Consider the following 19,564-nt stretch of genomic DNA (forward strand, 5'->3'; position numbering starts at 1 on the left):
GTTTACCGATGCCTTTTCTCCTGTTACGGCTTTCACGCGCAATCCAAACCGCTGCTTAAAACGATGCATCCAGCCATCCGAAGCAGAAAAACCGTGCACCGCATAGAGCCCCCGGTCCTGGAACATCTTAAACAGCAGCTCCGCCTTTGCTTTAAGAATATCCACTGTCAACAAAATGTTGGACTGCCGCTGCTGTAAAATCCAGATGTAAAGAGCTTCTTCCAGCAAAGGGAACGTCTGCTCTTTCAATGTTTTTCGATTATTTTCACCATATTCCTTGAACTTGTCCACCGCCTCACGAATTGTTCTTTCTTTTGGATTATTCTCGTGACCGTAGAAGATCCTACGCCGTACTTCTTCCCAAGAAAGTCATGCGTACCACCTCCTGCTTCAAAATCTTCAATTATGCGAACCTTCTCCACCAGCGTCAGGAAATTGCTCCTCCGTTTCCGGTTAACGTTCGTACTGGATCCTTGCAAACCATCCATTTTGAGCCTGGCGATCGAAATGAACGTATATTAAATCTACGCTAATTTTAATATCAAACTTCATTAAGAACTTACCAATTAATCCAACCTAGAACGAAACTCAACCACGAATGAAATAAACGTCAGTGGTGTGAAAACTTTTCTGCGTTTCCCATAACAACAAACAATCGGTGTGACCCTCGATCGATTTTCGACTTTGACAGTTCAGCCCAACGAGTGAAAGTCTTTCACAAATTGAGCTAAGAGCTTAGTGCAACGAGTGAAATTCGACTGTATACCGAAAAAGTCTGACTTAGTATATGTTTGATCCCACCTTTTATACATCTTGTGCCAAATTAAGCAGCCCTGGGTAACATTTTCCAAGCGTTCCATACCGTCAAATTCGCTTCATCTTCTTTTCAGTCCATATGCCTTTCGCAGTCTTGCAGTGCAGCCCTTAGAAGACGAGTTGTTGAACCGTTTGCTCTCTTGATTGTGAGTCAATTTGCTAAAGTAGAAAAAAAATCAGAAGCTCTAGGAATATGAATCGCCGAAGCAACTACCGTGGTACCCCGAACCGCAATAACCAAAACAACCAGAATTACCAGCAGCAGTACAAGCAACACTTTGTGCCCGCGAATGGAAACTCCAACAACCAGGTAGGTGATGCCGTTTACGTTTTCGCCTAATTGTCCCCAAGATCAGACATCAGCCATTTTGAGTTGAGATCGTTTTTAAATGCAAATTGGATTTTTTACATTTGAGTTTTGTTTCTAACTGTTATTTAATACCTTCTCGGCAGGCGGTCCTGCAACGTAAATAACCATACTTTTGTTTTTTTCCAAATATAGTTATGTTCATTTGTCGCAAAACGATTTTCCGACCGGCGAGATCTTTTTTCTATCACCCCTCATCTGCCGTGAGATGAAGATTTTCCCGGCCGGAGATCGTTCACCTCTGGAAAAGTTCTGCACCCTTCAACGCAAAACGACGTCACGACTGACTCTTCGCTCCCTCTTGATTGTACCATAAATATTGCAGATATCACATTTCTTATTGAACTAGTTCGATTTTTTTGTTTTGTTTTCGCCAAGCGTTTTTCAACATGGCGTCGATATTTCCTGCCCGGCCAATGCTTCGAGCGTGCAATAAAAATGCAATGCACATTCATGGTTTTTGGCTAGGTAAAGTATCGATTAAATATGCGTGTTATTTAGCTAGATTTTATCCACAATCACTGTCAAATTAACGATTTGCCCTTACAAATAACTGCTAAACCTTGGAAATGGAAGTTTGGCGTTGGATTTCCTGATTGAATGTTCAATGTAAATCCACATAAACAAAATTGAAAAAATATTTCGCTGAGATTCGTTTTCGTTGGGGTACAGAAAAATTGCTTTGACCGTGGAGCCAATGAGAGTTTAAAGTAAGGAATGGCCATAGCTATACAATAGGAAAATAAATAATTTCATTTGTACGGAAAAACAAAATTCCTCTGGTGGCATCTTGTGTGGCAATCTGTTGACCTGAGAGTAAGAAACGACATTGACCGATGGCGTCCGGCAGCATGGAACGAGCGATCTGCGCTTCTCTTCTCCCAGCAGATCAGACTGATGAAGAGTATGTATTGTGATGAATATAAGTGTTGAGAGATAAGAGAACTACAACACATCGATTTATCGGCCTGCGCGCATTTTTCTCCAAACAGAACTAGCGACAGGTGTGCTACCAGATCTTCTCTAATCAATCGAAAGTCGCAAAAATCGTACCGCGTAGCTATCAGCTGAGAATCTCTCGTTGCAGTCAGTGTCTGTAGTTTTGCCAATCTCGAGAGTGTTGCGCTGCTTGCCATAAATTGAATGCGTCACTTCAGAATCCAGAATTACATTGACTCCACTTTTTTTTTTGCTCTGTTCTCCATAATCAACTTTTCTGCTTGCTTTCAGACCCCACAAAAACAACAACAGCAGCAGCAAACAAATCAACAAGCACAGCAGCAACAGAAGCCGGTTCAACAACAGCAACCCCAACAACAAATAAAACAAGAAGAACAAGTTGTGCAGGAGCAAAAACCGCAACAGCCACAGCAACAAACGCCCCAAAAAAATCAGAATAATACACAACAATCGAGTCAACCGGATCCACCGATTGCTCAAAGCACTAATGTCGCTGCTCCGTTAGAGTCGGCGGCTGATGATTCCGAAGGTGGAATTGGCGCCAAAATGCGAAAGATTTTTGCCAACCGTAAAAATCTTAGCCCGGCGGAGCGCAAGAGACTTGGTGAGTTTCGTGAACTAGAGAAAAAAGTGCATTTCTAGGGAAATGATTACAAACACTGCGCAAATTTGAAAGTTATTCTGTAGTAATTTTGGTAACATGAATAACAATATAAATGAAAGTATTGTCTATTGGTATGATCCTACTACTTGTAGATGCAATAAAGCCGTTTGTTATTGGTTGTGAACCACTACTAATGGTATTTTCAATGCTTCTTCACAGTGAAGGAACGCAAAGCACGCCAATTGCGTCGTCTACGTAAGCTACTGTCGCCGAAGAATGCTGTGGTGGCATTGCATGAACTACAGGGACCGGGGATGAGCGAATTTGTCGTGAACACCAGTGGGCAAGAAACTACCGCGGAAATAGTAGTCAACAATGTACGTTATGAGGCGACCGCCTCCAGTAAGCATCTCGCCAAATCACGCGCATCGGAAAAAGCTCTGCGCGATCTGGTTATCGCGCAAATGAACAAGGCTCGCCAGGCAGCAGAGAAGCAGCTCGCAAGCAATGGCAATTCGAGTCAGAACGAGGACGTTGAAATGGAGGATGTGTCGGAACAAGACGACGATGTTCCGATGCTACATTTGGCCTCGTATGCATTGTTTAAACTTTTCACCGAATGGCAGAATGAAGGCTTCGAAATTCCAGCCATTAAGCCCCAGAAAGCCCCCATTAAGTTGACAGAAGCTGGTGTCCATCCACTGGCTCCAAAGGTAGCCAAGACTAAGGCAGATTTACCCGCTGATGCGGCTACGCGACATCCATCTGCCTTGTTGGCTTTTGTAAGTGGATATTCGAATGTTACAATAGCAACAATCCATCGTAACAGAAAATATTGATTTGATTTTTTTCTAGATGCGTCCCCAAGTCCCATATGAGGATCTCGGCTCGAACAACAGTACGGACCCGGCTCAACGGGAATTCTCCGTTGGTGTGACCGTCGATGGGCAACGTTTTGTCGGTAAGGCCCGCAATAAAAAGCTAGCCCGTAAGGAAGCTGCCGCTACCGCGTGTCAGACGCTGTTCGATGTCAAATTTATCGAAACCGCCACCACCACCAGCGTCGCATAAGAAATTAGCAGAGGAATAACCATACCCAAATGTGCAACTTCCATCCCTTACCGATCATATATGATGCAGAGTTTGTCAGTCTGGATGTAAGATTTTAGTTTTTAAAACATACATCACGTTTATGAGTTTATTGAGGATCCACAATTGATACATACGTGAAATCTATTTATTAGTTTTGACGATACGTTTCATCATATAGAATACAGAACTATGCTAATCGATAGAGAGATAGTTGCTCGAATCCGAAGTCCTTTTCGCAGAAAGAATGTATATTGAGGGAAACCAATAAGAAAAATTCCAACATATAATAGAAGACACTCTAGAATGTTTGTGTGAAGTGAGCTTGGAATATGTAGTAATTGATTTTTTAAGACTTGTAGGATTTAAATTGTGAATTTAAAAACGCATCAAGTTTCCGCTAGTTTCCCATATAGGTCCACGCTTGACCTCGGAAATGGAGAGGGAGGTAGAGATAATGTCGATGTGGACACATTAAATTGTCATTCAAAGGAATATACCCACATCTATTGGAAAATAAATAACATCGGCTTTGCATTATCAATAAAATGCATCAGTATAAACCATCTTTCTGAACTCGTTCTCAACCTCTTCCGCCTTCAGTCATATTCATAGCGATGGCCAATACTTTGAATAATGTATTTATTCATTTGACTATTCAAATAAATGCATTTTTCATGCAAAGAAAATGGAACGAATTAAGTTGCGCACCCAATATAATAGCAAAATAGAGCTAACGAGCAAAATTGTTATCGACTCGATTTCAATAGTAGGTTACATAGATACCGAGCCAAGTCGATAGCATCGTCCGAGTGAAAGCTTTCGGTGCAACTGTCAGAATTTTTCGAAGAAAAATTGGTTCAGACCCCTGGCAACCCGTTCCCAACCAATACAAATTGAGCGTAGGCAGCATAATGCTAGGGCTCACGCATTGTTTATTGTTTGGAATCAATATTGATACAAACATGTTCAGAATTTGCGTTAGATAGTTCTTAGATGTTTGGATATCCATCCGAAAGCTTAAGCTTGTCGCATATCTTCAGAGAATTATTTTGTTTTGGTTTGCATCCCTGATGTTTTCCTTTGGGGAACTAGACCCTATAGTACTATTTCGATTTACAAAATACGAAATTTTGCTCGTTGTGATAGTGATAGTGATGGTCAATTCTCACCACCAGTCTTCCATGTTTCACAAAAAACATGTCCACGCTGCTGTTCGCAGTTTTGTGTTTGAATACAAACATGATTTTTCCGCACCTATGTTTGAAAATGTGACATGTTTGTATTCGTAGTATGTTTGGACATACGATGTTTAATCCTAATGTTGCACATGATGTTCGAACATGGTGTACAGTTTCTCTTGCATTTTCACCCCAAGCACCGGCAGTGCGTAGAGTAGAACAAGCGAATCGGACACCACACCACCACTACTCAACACGTGGTGTGTTGGTATGTTCTGAAAAAAAATAAACGTCGATTGATATCAGAGTTCTTCACAATTGATATATTATTATTTAGTTATTTAGTGCACGCATCAATTTATATATTGAATTCATGTAACATTCGCTATTATTAGCTATCTGAACAAGTGCTAAAATTGAATAGAGCGTGGCGGAGATGTTTAGTTACCCACAACAAATTTTGATTACAATATTTCTATAATTTTAATCGAATATCAAGTACCAGAATTATTCAGCAGTGACATGTTAGGCGTGACGCTAAACACTCGACCACGGGAGCAACAATTTTGGCTGGATCTTTGAATACAAATGGCCAATACTGCTTGTTCGCGACGATCGCGACCCGAGCTATAAAACGAGCGGAGAAGAGGAGAAGAAAGGATGATGCAATCGCATGCACACATAGCATATGTAGTGCAGTGTAAGTGCAGCTTTTAGTTTTTTCCTTCATTTAGTTTGTGATAACATCGAGAAATTAATGGTGTGTTTTAGCCGCTGAAATTTCTCTGCTGGTTCTGCTGTGTGCCGCTGAAGGATGCATCTAAAACTAATTTTTGGGTATTTATTTTTTTTGTCAGCCCGCTATGCAGTCGGCTCCCCAGACTTTAATTACCAATATGCACGCAAAAAAAAAGGAAGCTTCTTTCTATTCAGAGAATGTTTTCTTTGAACGAAACCAAGGATTATTTAATCAGACTTGCAAAATGTGCATGAGCGATCTATAAACTTTTACTTAGTCGCGGCAATACATACACACACTCTTTACAGATACACGGGCCGAAGGTTGTGCAGTCCACTGATGATTCAACAAGAGCCAAAGGTTGTACCGCTCATGACAACTCTACACGAGCTGATGATTGCGCCGGCTAGTGATCATTCTATCCTGGATTTCTCGAGTCGAAAAAGACGCACCACGCTAGATATGGGGTGCAGACTAGGGGGTCGTTGCTGATTAACGGTCAGCTGCATTCCAATAGGAGGTATCCCATGTCGGGCACACGTACAGAGCACTGAAGACTGCAACATCCCAATTATGAGAACACTTGTAATACTAACCTCGAGCCAACCGCGAGTAATCGGTTACATATTACTAACATAGTTGTAAGCAAACATTGTCAAAATATTGAACTCCCGGCCCCGATAGGCTGACGCCATATGAGCCTTTATAAAAATATATATTTTGGTGCATGAACTTATAGCCTCTTAGTTCGTGCAATTTTTGAAATGCGAACTAAATTTCAAGTTCGTTTCTGTGAAAAAGTATTCTACGAAGAAATGTTTTGGGATGAATAATTTCTTTCCGTGTATGAAAAGAAACGAAACGAAAGCAATGAATACTGCGACATCGGGTGATATGTTTGTACATGATGTTCTTGAATTATAAACATCGTGTTTGTTTTCACATGTCTATGTTTGTGTATCATTGTTCGTGTTGGGGATAGACACTCAACACTAGCGAGAATCATGTTCGAATTCAAACAAAAACATGAAATTTTCACATCGCGTGGACATGTGTAAGTGTTTTGCGGAAGACTGAGTAGAAGTATTTTCACACATAATTTCGTCTCAACACACCACAAAAACATAAACATTGATTGAATTTTCTTCTACGCTCGATCTGATTTGTAACACAACAGAAGCGTTTGACTGACAGGCGAAGAAATACGTTCGTACGAGGATAGAGCAATTCGTCTGAACGAGCGAAGTTCGAATACGAATACGAATGCCACTTTTCAACGTTTTGTATATTTACGAAAACAAGAATAGTCATATTTATTCTGAGTGTAAATAATTATGACAAATGAATCATTTTTCATGCGTTCCAAATATTCTGGTATAAAATTGACATCTGACAGATATCAATGGCAAAAGTGGATCTGAAAACAAATTACCCGCTCACGCAAAATTTTCGTAGTATTCAAGTTGAGCGGACACTTGTACCGGTGTTCTAGTGCTTGGTATTTTATTGTGCAAAAATAAAAAATAATCCTGAAAACCTTCGAGGCCATAAACCGCAGAGGTACTAACCACCTAGAAAGGAATTCTCATCAAGTGGACAATAAACAGGTAAATTTACATGTTTTGCTCCTCGTTTTCCCTATTTTTCATCACTCAATCAGCACCGTGCGTCGGCCATGTTTTTTAAATTCCTAAGTTCATAAATTTTCTTTCTATTGGTCAATTATTTTTGGTTGTAATTTTTTATCCATTCATTTTTTTTTAACAGGAAAAGTTATCACGGGGCTTTGTAAATAAATCTTTTCCAAATATAGTTATGTTCATTATCCGCCAAGCGTCTTTTCGACCGGAAAGCTTCCTTCGTGCTAGGCGAGCAAAAGGATCTTTCCGGCCGAAAGTTGTCCACCTTTGGCATTTTCTGGACCCTTCAAACGCAAACGAAAGCCTTTTCGATTCACGACGGAAAAATTGTTGAATTGAGAAAAATCTTCCAGCTTTCCCAAGATGGCGTCGATTTGAGTATTTGCTTAAAAAATTTTCCGAATCCTCACACTCAGACAGGGTCATCTGTAGTTGATCGATTAATATTTTTCCGTTATTACTATGCTAGCTTCACCTACCTCTTGATATTGAAATTAATTGCGTTGCAAGTTAACTGGATGTTTCGAACAATTCATAGGATTCGTAGCTTTTCGGTTAGTTTCCAGATTCACAATAAATGCAACAAGCTCATCAAATGTACACCGATGAATCTGTGAATCTAGGTAAAGCGTACGAAATCAGGAGTCGTATCACTATTTCTATGTCAATGCATCTTCGCCCGAAGTCGAACGGTACCAGAGTCCCTGAACATTAACTCGTTTACGTTGGGGTACAGAATCATATGGCTTCTCGTGGAGCCTGATAAGAGCACGCAATAGAAAATGGTCATAGCTATAGCAAGGGAAAGAACGATGTATTGTATGCTTGCCTAGGGAAGCTCAACTCTACCGGACGTTCGAGTGCTTCTGCCAAGTAACTCGTAAAGGAGAGTGTCAATCATGACTCACCGGTGCATAGAGCGATTGGAACACTCGGCAGAAACCACGCTCCTCTGCTCTGCGACGGGTGGAGGCGATGATGAGTATGTATTATGAAAACAAAAAACTTCCCATTGCCGAAAGTACTCCAAAATGTTCGGTAAGAGAGCATCACATCGATTTATTGGCGTGCGCGCATTTTTCTCCAGCACAGAACTAGCGCCACCGAAATTTCTCTAAACTCCGCTGAAGAGAACTGTGAATACTAAGCATGGAGAATCTCTTGTCGTAGTCAGTGTCAGTAGTTTTGCCGAGTCCGAGAGTGTATGCGCTGCTTGCCATAAATTGAGTGCGCCACTCCTAGTTCTAACAAGAAATTTGCACTCTAAAATTATATTTCCATCTTTTGTCCTTAGCCGCAACAAGAAAAGCGGACAGCTGACAGTAACAACAAAATGATGCCGATGGATGATGAACAAGAAGGAGGCATTGGCGCTAAGATGCGCAAAATATTCGCAAATAGAAAAAATATGAGTTCCGCGGATCGTAAACGATTGGGTATACTGTGGAGCGTAAGTTGTTTGAAAAGATAATTATTTGTGATTTTTAATTCCAGAAAAGGAACGAAAAGCTCGTCAATTGCGTCGCTTAAGAAAACTGTTAACTCCCAAGAATGCTGTGGTTGCTCTGCACGAGCTTCAAGGGCCAGGAATGAGCGAATTCGTCATTAACACCAACGGTCAAGAAACTACAGCAGAAATTGTAGTCAATAATGTACGTTACGAGGCAACCGCCTCCAACAAGCATCTGGCAAAGGCCCGCGCTTCGGAGAAGGCTTTGCGCGATCTAGTAATTGCACAAATGGCAAAAGCTCGTCAGAATGCTGAAAAGCAAGAAACGAATGGCACTGACGAGAACGAAGACGTCGAGATGAACGATGTCTCGGAAAGTGACGAAGTTCCAATGCTGCATCTGGCATCGTACGCTTTGTATAAACTATTCAACGAGTGGCAGAACGAAGGTTTCGAAATTCCGAGCATTAAGCCAACTAAATCGGGGGTCAAATTGAATGAGGCTGGTTCTCATCCGTTGACCCCGAAGGTAGCAAAAACCAAGGCGGATTTGCCAGTGGATGCAGCCACGCGTCATCCCACTGCTTTGCTCGCTTTCGTGAGTTGATAATAAGAGATTATTACTACTATTGGAAATTAACACTCAACCTTCTATCCGTAGATGCGTCCCCAAATCCCTTACGAAGATCTAGGATCAAACAACAACCCAGATCCGGCCAAGCGCGAGTTCTCCGTTGGTGTTGCCGTCGATGGGCAACGATTTATCGGTAAGGCTCGCTCAAAAAAGGCAGCACGCAAAGAGGCTGCTGCCGCAGCTTGTCGAGAGCTTTTTGACGTTCAGTTTGTCGAGAGCACTGCTGCGTAGGTTGAACGCAACGTTATCTCTCTTATAGTATCCAAACTACCGATAGTTTTCCATCCTGTTTTCCTCAATTGCTAATAGAATACCGTACACTGTGTGCAGGTTTTTAACTCCTGCCTGATAGGAGAACTTTTAACCCGAACGCTCAGGTTTTGTTATAAAAGCAAACCTTCAGACTGAATTTATGGTGCACACGACAAGGCTAGCAGCGGCGTCCAACAAAAACAAGTGTGTTGTCGGCCTTGTTTTGTTTGCGAATCTGCTGGTTTGCGTATACACTATAATAGCGGTTTTTTATGAATCATTTGCATCCGTTTGGCAGTCTAGCATTGAAGGATGCATAGAAAGTACATCTAAATTTGCTCGGCATGTGCGAGCCTAGGAAAGAACTTGATCATTATTCTCTTTTAAGAATATAGGATTTTCTCCATCCGTGGCAGATGCGTATGCTAGTAGCTGTAATCGTGTTTGATCCGAAAGCCTTGTTCCGTTGACTAATTATTGATGAATATTTATTGGAGTTAAAATGACGAGGGGTTTGTTCATTTCCTGATCAATTCAAGCGCATAATTTTTCAGTCAGGTTAGAGAAAAAGAAATCCAACAAACGTGAAATACAAAACTTTATTTAAAATGTTTAGGATTGTCTGACTTGGGTCAAATATGCACCGTTTTATTGTATGATTTTTGCCATTTTAAAGATAGCTTCATAATGCTTCTTCCATAGAAGTCTTGGTTCTTATTGGCGAAAATCTCTAGTAATTAATTTTCACAATCTCCTCTTGATCCCAATTTTTTATAACTCAAGAAATTTTGTGATTTTTTAATCGCTTGGAACCGTGCCTGGACTATATTTTTTTTATTTGATTTGATTTTTTTGCTATATTTTTTTTATTTGATTTGATTGATTTTGAAAATCAAAAACTATCAATTTTGGAGTCATTTTCGTGTTATCAACCAGCAACAAGAGCAAATTTCCCGAAAAGTCATTGGAAAACAGTCAAATTGTTGAAGTTTTCAATAGATATGAACTGTTTAGCACCTGCTGAGTCTGATCATGAGTTTTATTAGTTTTTGTTGAAACTAACAACAAAAATTCAAATGTAAAAAAATCATTTTTACCATCAAGCGTTTACCGTTAGACGGGCAGGTGGCAACTATATTGCCATCAACATTTTAAAAAAGCCCTTTTTCGGACAGGTGGCAGCTATATTGCCACCAACATTTTACGCTAGTGGGGCAGTGGCAATAGTGCCACCATTTTTTCAATCTTTTTAATTGTTTTGCGTATTGATAAAAAATTTGCTGTGTATTTTATCATGTAAACTTGTCGTTGTATTATAGTTTGCGTTGATTACATGTCTAGTTCTCACGGCCCGTTAAATGGTGGTTAACAACGATCGTTTTGGTACACCATGGTCGTATGTGATCCATTTCTCATCCCCAGTCACTATGGGTCGATTCCATGGAAATTCAATCCATCATATTTTTTGTTTTAATTGGTGCAGAACCCAAACATCAAGCTTCTTATTGAGTCCAACTTTGCGCAAATGACTTAAAACAGTTTCATGGTTGATCTTCAGCTTCTGGGCGATGCTAGGACCATTAACATACCCTCAACTTCGATTATTTCTGTGATTTTATCGACATTTTCAATTGTGGGTCTGCCTGTGCGAAGTGCATTTTTAACATCAAAAATGTCTGAATGGAAACGACGAAACCAAAATTGCACGTAATTAGCTGTTACAGTATGGCTAGCATTTTCACCTATATCGAAGAAAAACTGTAAAATGTACCGAATTTTCTTATTGTTGACCTCCATTGTTAACACCCTGTAACTCACAACTGAATGGATCAATGAAAAAAGCAATAGATTTTTTTTCAGTGTGAACAGTATGTGACAACGAGCATGAACTTGAATTGTTTGATCGATACTATACGAGACATCGATCAATACAGCTATCTACCGAAAAAATAATAGTTTTCTTTTTTTCTATGTTTCTTATTGTATTGGCAGCGTTAATTTTTGAATTGCTATTTAGTAGTATGTTTAGTTTGGGTAGCAATTCTATTTTCTTACTGTTACGACCCCTCGGTCGGTGCGACTCACTTCACAATTTGAGGTGGCCTTGCAGACAGCACGAAAGAAACGCCACGGTGACGCAACGGGCTCTTGGTAGGTTAAACGTCATTTTGAGCAGCTACGTGGTAATTTGCGATAGCAGAAAAGAATTGTTCTTACAACGCGAGCACGTGAAGTGGGAAACTGCACGTTCATTATTTAGTCAAGTGAGATAGCGTTTATTTTCGAATTCCAAGTTTGTTTTTCCCTATCCCAACATTTGACAGATTGAGGTAACATTCGATATAAAAATTGCAAGTCATATAGCTAAAACTCAGATGTTCCCAGGATAACCTAAAACACGAATTGCACATTTGAAAACTATCGCGGATTGAGTCCATATGTTACCGTTTCGTCACTAACAGAACCTGAAAGAGAAAGTAGAAACCTGAAACGAGAAAAGATATAAAATTAGTATAACAAATTCAATATTTACAGGAGAAATAATTTAACAGAAGTTTAGCAACAGGCGGATAGTAAAGAAGAAATAGAAGAAAAAGAGAAAGAGTACTAAACGTAAGTTCACGGTTATGTCAATGTATGTATTCATTACTTACCATGATTGTAAGCCTTTCTAGGAAGCTTTTAATACTCGTATCAATACATATTAAAACTCGGAAACCAGCTTACTCATTTTCTTCTTGTTGGGCTATCTCCAACACTTACAATCTGTCAATTTCTGGCAATCCAGAAGTTTTTTACGTGAACTATGCCTTCTAATTAGGGTATCAAGTCAGAAATAAAAAAAAAAAATGAGATAATTCACCGTCAATCACATTTTTTCCTAATCCAACAAATGAATAGTTTAAATTAACAAAAAAACGGAAGCATTTATTATGTGCTTGCCTATCCGGGATGTTAATAACAAGCAACTAATATAGCAGCAAGGTTAATTTTTATATACCAATGCTAATGTAGCGTTCGTTATATGGACACTGAAGAAAAGAAATATTCCAATTTAAGCTCCGCCCGGTTTCAACTTATTGGATACAAATAAGTCATTCGCGATCTCGAATACACAGACGCTTTAACTAGCGAGCAGACAACATTCTCTTCCAATGCTGATATCAATCACAGCGGTGTTGATAGTGTTATTAGTAGAAGATATCGCACTCAATCGTGCAACTTTGTTCGGTGGAAGCACTGCGTCATGCCATTCGATGGAGAGTGCTCCTGTATGTTTGCATCACATGCACAAATTGAATACTGTTCGATAGCCGGAAAGGAGTCTATTGTAGTGATATTTTCGCTACTGTGGGTAATTGTCCTTATCGTCTGGTTGCTGGTGAATTGTTTCAGAAAAAGGATCAGGTTAAATTCTGCCTTTTTTCTAGTACCTAGAAAAAAGGCAGAATTTTCAACAGAAACACTCTTTATTAGAACTTCTTAAATTATTAAATTATAAATTGAATTTTGATAATAGTGAGAATGCTAACGAACAGGGCCCGAAATCTTCGGAGATGAAAAAGGAATATCGACTCTCCTCTCAGTCGCTTCGCTTCGACTAGCACTACTTTGGCATTCACCGTCAACATGAATTGAATTGACTAGAAATGAATTGACGAGTTTGTAAGAGCTAGGATAACCGATTAACTATTCCAGTCAATGATTCTTCTAATTGACGTGACTAATGAATACAAATCTGCCTGTTCATTCAACTGACTTCAATCCACATTTCTATTTCCCTCTGGCACGAATCGCGTACACAATCTTATTTTCAAATCCATATAAAGCAAAACGAAAACTTGATTTCTGGTGCAAAAAAGTATTTACACCATTCATGGACGGTTTATTGTCTACCCACCGTGAACTCAAACCAACGAACTTAGAATGTTAGCAGGTGTGCTATAAAAGGTCTCGCGTTAAGATTAGTAAATAGCGTGCAAAATAATGCACACACGTTGCAAAATACAAACAAAATCTAGCTCACCTGTAGCATATTTCAAACCACGTTGAACTCAAACATCGATACATACGTACGCGATACATGAGAGAGAGAAACGAATTCATTTTCAGGGGAGTCACTTCAAAATGCAATGAAGTCCATTTGACGCGGAAGAATGAAATGGGATAGTCGAGTCGTAGTGGGAGATAGCGACTAAACGCCGACTGACTGTTGAATCATGTTCACGAAGAAACTGCGTGAAGAAGCCAAAAGTCATTTGAATACGAAGGGGAATTTCTTCATTATCCGCTGGATATCCTTAGTTGAATATGACCATGCCAAATCCTTCTAACGAATAAATCAGAAGATGTTTCATGATATTAGGTCATCGTGTATTGATGGCCCTCCCTGAGGTTTTTTATAGGGTGAAGTGGTAAAATTGTGGGACAGTTCAGAGTTTTGAGTTTATACACGAGCAAATACGATGGAATGCATGTATTGACACGCACAGAAATAGCGACACATGGCCTTGACTTCTGCAAACCCACGCAAACCATTCGCCCTTTTCATCGAAACATCCTACCAAAGATTTATTTCTGAAATTACGATGCATTCTAAAATAATATTCGAAGGGTAAATAAGCGAATTGAATAAAATAATATCTTAGTTCTACGCCAAAAATGCGGTCGTGTCTTCGACACAAGTATGGGGGTTCAAATATCTTCGTCAGGGCGTGAGTTCGTTTAAAGCTGCATTGCTGGAAGAGGACAAAATTAACGGAGCTCCTCTTGAGCACTTTTGGAGCATTATTAAAACAGCATAATGGAGAACATACTAGAACACGTGGAACGAAGACGATGGTACAAGTGGTTCGATGATGAGTGTCAGCAAGTGTTACACGAGAAGAACGTTGCGCGGAAGCTAATTATGCGTCAAACTACCCATCAGAACGTGGAAAGATATAGACAGAAGCGGAGACAGCAAACCCAACTCTTCACGGAAAAGAAACGCCGCTTGAAAGAGCAGTGTGAAGAACTCGAACCAGCTGCATCGTTCTCAAGAGACGAGAAGGTTCTATCGGAAACTCAATTCATTCCGAAAAGGCTTCGAGCAGAAATGTGTCAGAATAAGGATGCGAGTATCCTGACGTACGAACGTGAAGTGACCAAAATGTGGAGGCAGCACTTCGATGAACATCTTAAAATGGAGTACGAGCAGAGGACCAAGATAATGATGGAAGCGATTTCGTTAGTGCAGTAAAAAACGAAGATGTACCACCCTCAACAGTAGTGATGATAAGAATTCCATTCAAACTGCCTTTTCTGAGGCGAAAAACCTCTGGTTACGTCTTCCTTCGGAGGGGAAGTAAAAGAAGTTGGCCCGGCTCATGAGTTGTTGAGTCTGATAGGTAGGAACAGGTGGAGTCGCCTCCCTGATGTCGGTGATTGGCACTGAAGTGGCGGAAATAGGCCGACGAAAAACAAGCGAAGATAAAAAAAACTGCTTAAGAATAACAAATCAACTGGGAAAGATGGATGGAGCGGAGCTTATCAAGATGAGTTCGGAAAAGTTGGTTAATTGTCTGGAGACGCATATGGTCTCCACAAACACAACTTAGCAATCGTGCAAAACGGTCCCTGCACTCTCTTCAGCACTAACTCAAACTTTGGACAACTTTGGAGCGGTTTCACTGTCTGAAATAAAAAAAGAAGTAAATGGCTTACATCTCATATCATTCTCAGTTCCATCACTGCGCAAACTTCTCTAAAAGATCATCACCCATAGAAATGCCCGAGCCATTCTGGATATGATGTCAGAGGTACCAACAGTAATTATTAGATCATCAGATAGGACGCATCCACGATGAACAACTTATCTTCACGGAAATACATCCCAACAAGGTGCTTCCACAACACCCTAAAGTGCTTCCAAAGTCACTGAAATACAGCAAAAGTGTCCTTGATCTCCCGACGAATGCGTTTGGTATGCACCCATAATCGTTGGTTACTTACGTAAATTTGATTGACTTTAGGGGTGTCGAACAAATATCCTTCGCCATTATCTTGTTGGTTCCAGCTGCCATTAATGCGTGTAAAGAATTGTGGAAGGTCAAATTTAACCGGGACGATTGAATGTAGAGGGTGATATTTGATTTTTTTTATTCTATCGGATATGTACTACTCAGAAATCTGATGAATTATGTTTTTATTTCATCATAAACAGGGTGTCGACTACCTTGAAAATCCTTGAAAATCAGGGAATATCAGGGAATTCAAATATGGTCAGGGAAAATCAGGGAAAATCAGGGAATTTTACCACAATCAGGGAAAAATGAAATTCGTTGGATATAAAATATAAAAGTTTTTAGCCTTCCAGGTTTTATGTGTACATTTACTTCAGTGTATGTTGTTTGTTTTTGTCTGTGAAAATGGCGCGAAAGTAGAAGTCTTTTACTTTCGTGCAGTTTTTGCCAACTCCGTGTTAAGCCGTTATTTATCAGATACCATCATCTCGAGCACCAGTTTGACAATTGTTGAATGCAACTGACAGCTGATATATTTGCGCTTTCCGAGCACAGCCAGTAAGATAGGCGATGTCACGGGGCTGTTTTTTCGACCATTTGAAAGATGTGTTTGCGTAAGAAGAAATAGAACTGCAAGAATTTAAGTTTGAATTTCGTTCAACGGAAGCGACTGTTGGTGCTCGTAGGCAGAAACAGAACTGCAAAAATTTAAGTTTGAATTTCATTTAATGGAAGTGATTGTTGATGCTCGCTTTGTGTTAAAGTTGAGGTGGGTGAGCCAATTTTATAATCGGTGAATACAGTAAAATAATTTATTCATTATTTTAGCAGAGAGGTACGATAAAATCATAAGGTTGTCTGGCATTCTTCCCCGACTATCAACTGAAGCGAAGGTGTAGTGTACTGACAATTTACAGTGACCTTTTTTACTGATAATTATTATCTTTATCATAGGAAATCCAGTAGAACTTAGTTCGAAATGGCAAGCAAAACCACGTTCCAAGGCGTTTGGTTGCATGACCCGGAGTTTTCATCATGGTTGAAACGAATTGACACTAAGCTAGGATGCGCATACTGTTCTGTATGTTCCTGTGAAATAGTTCTCAGCAACATGGGCAAACAGGCTCTCAAAAGTCATATGAAATCAAAGAAGCATAGTCAACGAACCACAGCCGGAAATATTTTCAAATATCTAATGAGTGATTCACACCAAACGTTCGAACCAGGCACTTCCAAGAATATCGGATTCAGTTGTGCTAGAAATGATCATCCACCTGTGGAATCAGTACCTACTGTTGCGATTCCTTCAGTTTCCTCTGCGAGCATTCTACCTCCTTCGAAAACTATCGATAAATTCATGCTGAAAAACGATACCATCAAAGCTGAGATCCTGTGGTGTTTGGAAACAGTTATGTGTCACAAATCACTCCGCACAGCTGAAAAGGACATGGTAGTATTGAGAACAATGTTTCATGATAGCCAGATTGCTGAGAAGGTTCAACTAGGCCGTGATAAAATGAGCTACATGATGCTGTTTGGCATTGCCCCCTATTATAAATCTGAGCTCGATAAAACTCTGCATAATACAAACTGCATTGTCGTTGGTTTTGACGAGTCCTTAAATAAGACTACAAAAAAGCAGCAAATGGATCTAAATGTCAGATTTTGGGATGAAGAAAAGAAGGAGGTGGTAACTCGTTACATGACCTCAATGTTCTTGGGACGATCTCGAGCAACAGATTTACATGCAGCTTTTAAAGAAGGCCTGGGAAATATCCCTTTAAACAAGCTTCTTCAGGTGTCGATGGATGGTCCCAACGTGAATTGGTCATTTTTACGCGAGCTGAAAATGGACTTTGAACATGGAGAAGAAAGGCTCTTGGATTTAGGTAGCTGCGGATTGCATATTTTGCACGGTGCATTCAAGGAAGGTGTTCGCTGCTCTGGATGGAATGTTACGAAGTACCTGCGAGGCATCTATCACATCTTCAAAGATGTTCCAGCACGACGCGCTTTATTCACATCGTATTCGGGAAGTGCTGTGTATCCACTGAAGTTTTGCGCTCACAGATGGTTGGAAAACATTAACGTAGCACAAAGAGCTGTGGAGATTACTCCTCATATAAGGAAGTTCGTTGAGGGTGTTCAGAATGACAAAATTGAACCAAAATCAGATTCGTACGTCGATGTAGTTGAGTGTCTAAAAGATCCTCTACTGTTGGCTAAGTTGACCTTTTTCAAATCCGTTGCCGCTGAAGTAGAACCATTTTTGCGCGAGTTCCAAACGGATAATCCCATGGTGCCATTTTTGTATAACAATTTGAGTCAAATGGCTAGAAGTATATTGGGAAGATTCATGCAGATCGATCAGCTAAAGAACATCACTCAGGTATATTTAATCTCTTGTGGATAATTCATTCTATCAAATGATTGATCCAATAGCAATTTTATTGCTATTTGAATAAAATTTACTGTTTTCATTTCTTTCAGGTAACAATAGAAGAGATCAATGAAGCCAAGAATCATTTACCAATGAAAGAGATTGTATTGGGTTTTGAAACAAGAAAAGTTTTAAAAAACTCGTCAAAATTGACCCAAAAACAAATTCTGCAATTTCGTCTGGAATGCAAAGGATTTTTGAAAGCACTGATTCTAAAGCTTATGAAGCGATCGCCATTGACGTATCCTGTGACGAAAGCCGCATCCTCTCTTGACCCTTCAGTCATTGATTCCGATCAAAAATTGGCTGGAAAACGATTCGAAAAGCTTTTAACTATATTGATGGATTTTGGTCGTATCAGTGGAGCTTCAGCAGACTTGGCACTGAAACAATATTTAAAATTAGTTGGTAGCAACAAAAGCAACAAGTTTGCCTACTATGATCGGAAAAATGAACGACTGGACCATTTCTGGAAGGGATTGCTATCGGGGGATGAGTTTATGGAACTTTTTACCATCGTAAAAATGATCTGCTGTCTCTCGCATGGAAACGCCAACCTTGAGAGGGGCTTTTCCATTAACGCTGAATGTCTTTTTGAAAACATGCGTGAGGAATCGGTTGTTGCTAAGCGACAAATTTATGACGCTGTATTTCACGCTGGAGAGATAGCATCAATACAAATTTCGAACCAGCTAATTCAACGAGTTCGAAATTCTCACTCCCTTTATATAGAAGACAAGGAACGCCGTAAGAAAGAAGATCTTGCGTCAAATGCGTCAAAGATGATGAAACGTCAACGAGAAGCAGAAGCGAAATCTTTAGAGATCAAACGGAGTAAAATTTTGGAAAACGCACAGAAGGAAGCCGAAAGTTTGCAAGAAAAAATCGCTTTGTTGAAATCAACTGTTTTGTAAAACTCATCCGAATCAAAATAAATAAAATTTTCTGCTGTATTAGTATTTAAGCATCTTTCATGAACTGCATGAATAAATCATGTTCTATCTTTTACGCCGTTTCTCAGTCTTTGTATAATTCAAACAAAAAAATACAAAAAACTCATTTATTGGATTATATTCGCTCATAAATTTACTTGTTCTAGCCTTCATAGATACTTACTAGCTGTTAAAAAACAGAACTAAAATAAAAATTTTGATCACTAGTCTATATCTGGAATTTTTCTGGAAAAGTACTGGAAAATCAGGGAATATCAGGGAATTTTTTTTCGGAATTTGAGTCGACACCCTGATAAATAATTTCATATAGTCGCGAAAAAATATCTCGCCGAACTTGGATTCCAAGTCAAAATTCGTATTTAAAGAATGAAATCAATATGATTGATTAATAAATAATCTTCATTATTCGTGTAATCTAGACGCATCTATAAAGA

The 19,564-nt window shown here is 39.6% G+C and overlaps 2 protein-coding genes across 3 annotated transcripts; both read left to right on the plus strand.

Annotated features, from left to right (window-relative positions):
• Positions 1-895: 895 nt before the first annotated feature.
• On the plus strand, positions 896-10,155 carry LOC129761601 (uncharacterized). Its single transcript, XM_055759337.1, has 8 exons — positions 896-1,126; positions 2,414-2,747; positions 2,967-3,529; positions 3,603-3,809; positions 7,524-7,544; positions 8,691-8,832; positions 8,891-9,444; positions 9,508-10,155. The coding sequence occupies exons 1-8, from the start codon at positions 1,010-1,012 to the stop codon at positions 9,709-9,711; spliced, it is 2,142 nt and encodes a 713-aa protein (XP_055615312.1). The 5' UTR covers positions 896-1,009; the 3' UTR covers positions 9,712-10,155.
• A 5,786-nt stretch (positions 10,156-15,941) lies between these two features.
• Positions 15,942-19,414, plus strand: LOC129763053 (uncharacterized). Of its 2 annotated transcripts, XM_055761802.1 has the most exons (3): positions 15,942-16,630; positions 16,692-18,126; positions 18,228-19,414. In XM_055761802.1, exons 2-3 carry the CDS (start codon positions 16,717-16,719, stop codon positions 19,089-19,091), a joined length of 2,274 nt encoding a protein of 757 aa, XP_055617777.1. In that variant the 5' UTR covers positions 15,942-16,630; positions 16,692-16,716; the 3' UTR covers positions 19,092-19,414. The 2 variants fall into 2 exon arrangements, with proteins under 2 accessions (XP_055617777.1, XP_055617776.1); XM_055761801.1 differs by having other exon boundaries at positions 15,942-18,126.
• Positions 19,415-19,564: the final 150 nt, after the last annotated feature.

This window comes from Toxorhynchites rutilus, chromosome 1 (assembly GCF_029784135.1).
Source record: "Toxorhynchites rutilus septentrionalis strain SRP chromosome 1, ASM2978413v1, whole genome shotgun sequence".
Lineage (NCBI taxonomy): Eukaryota > Metazoa > Arthropoda > Insecta > Diptera > Culicidae > Toxorhynchites > Toxorhynchites rutilus.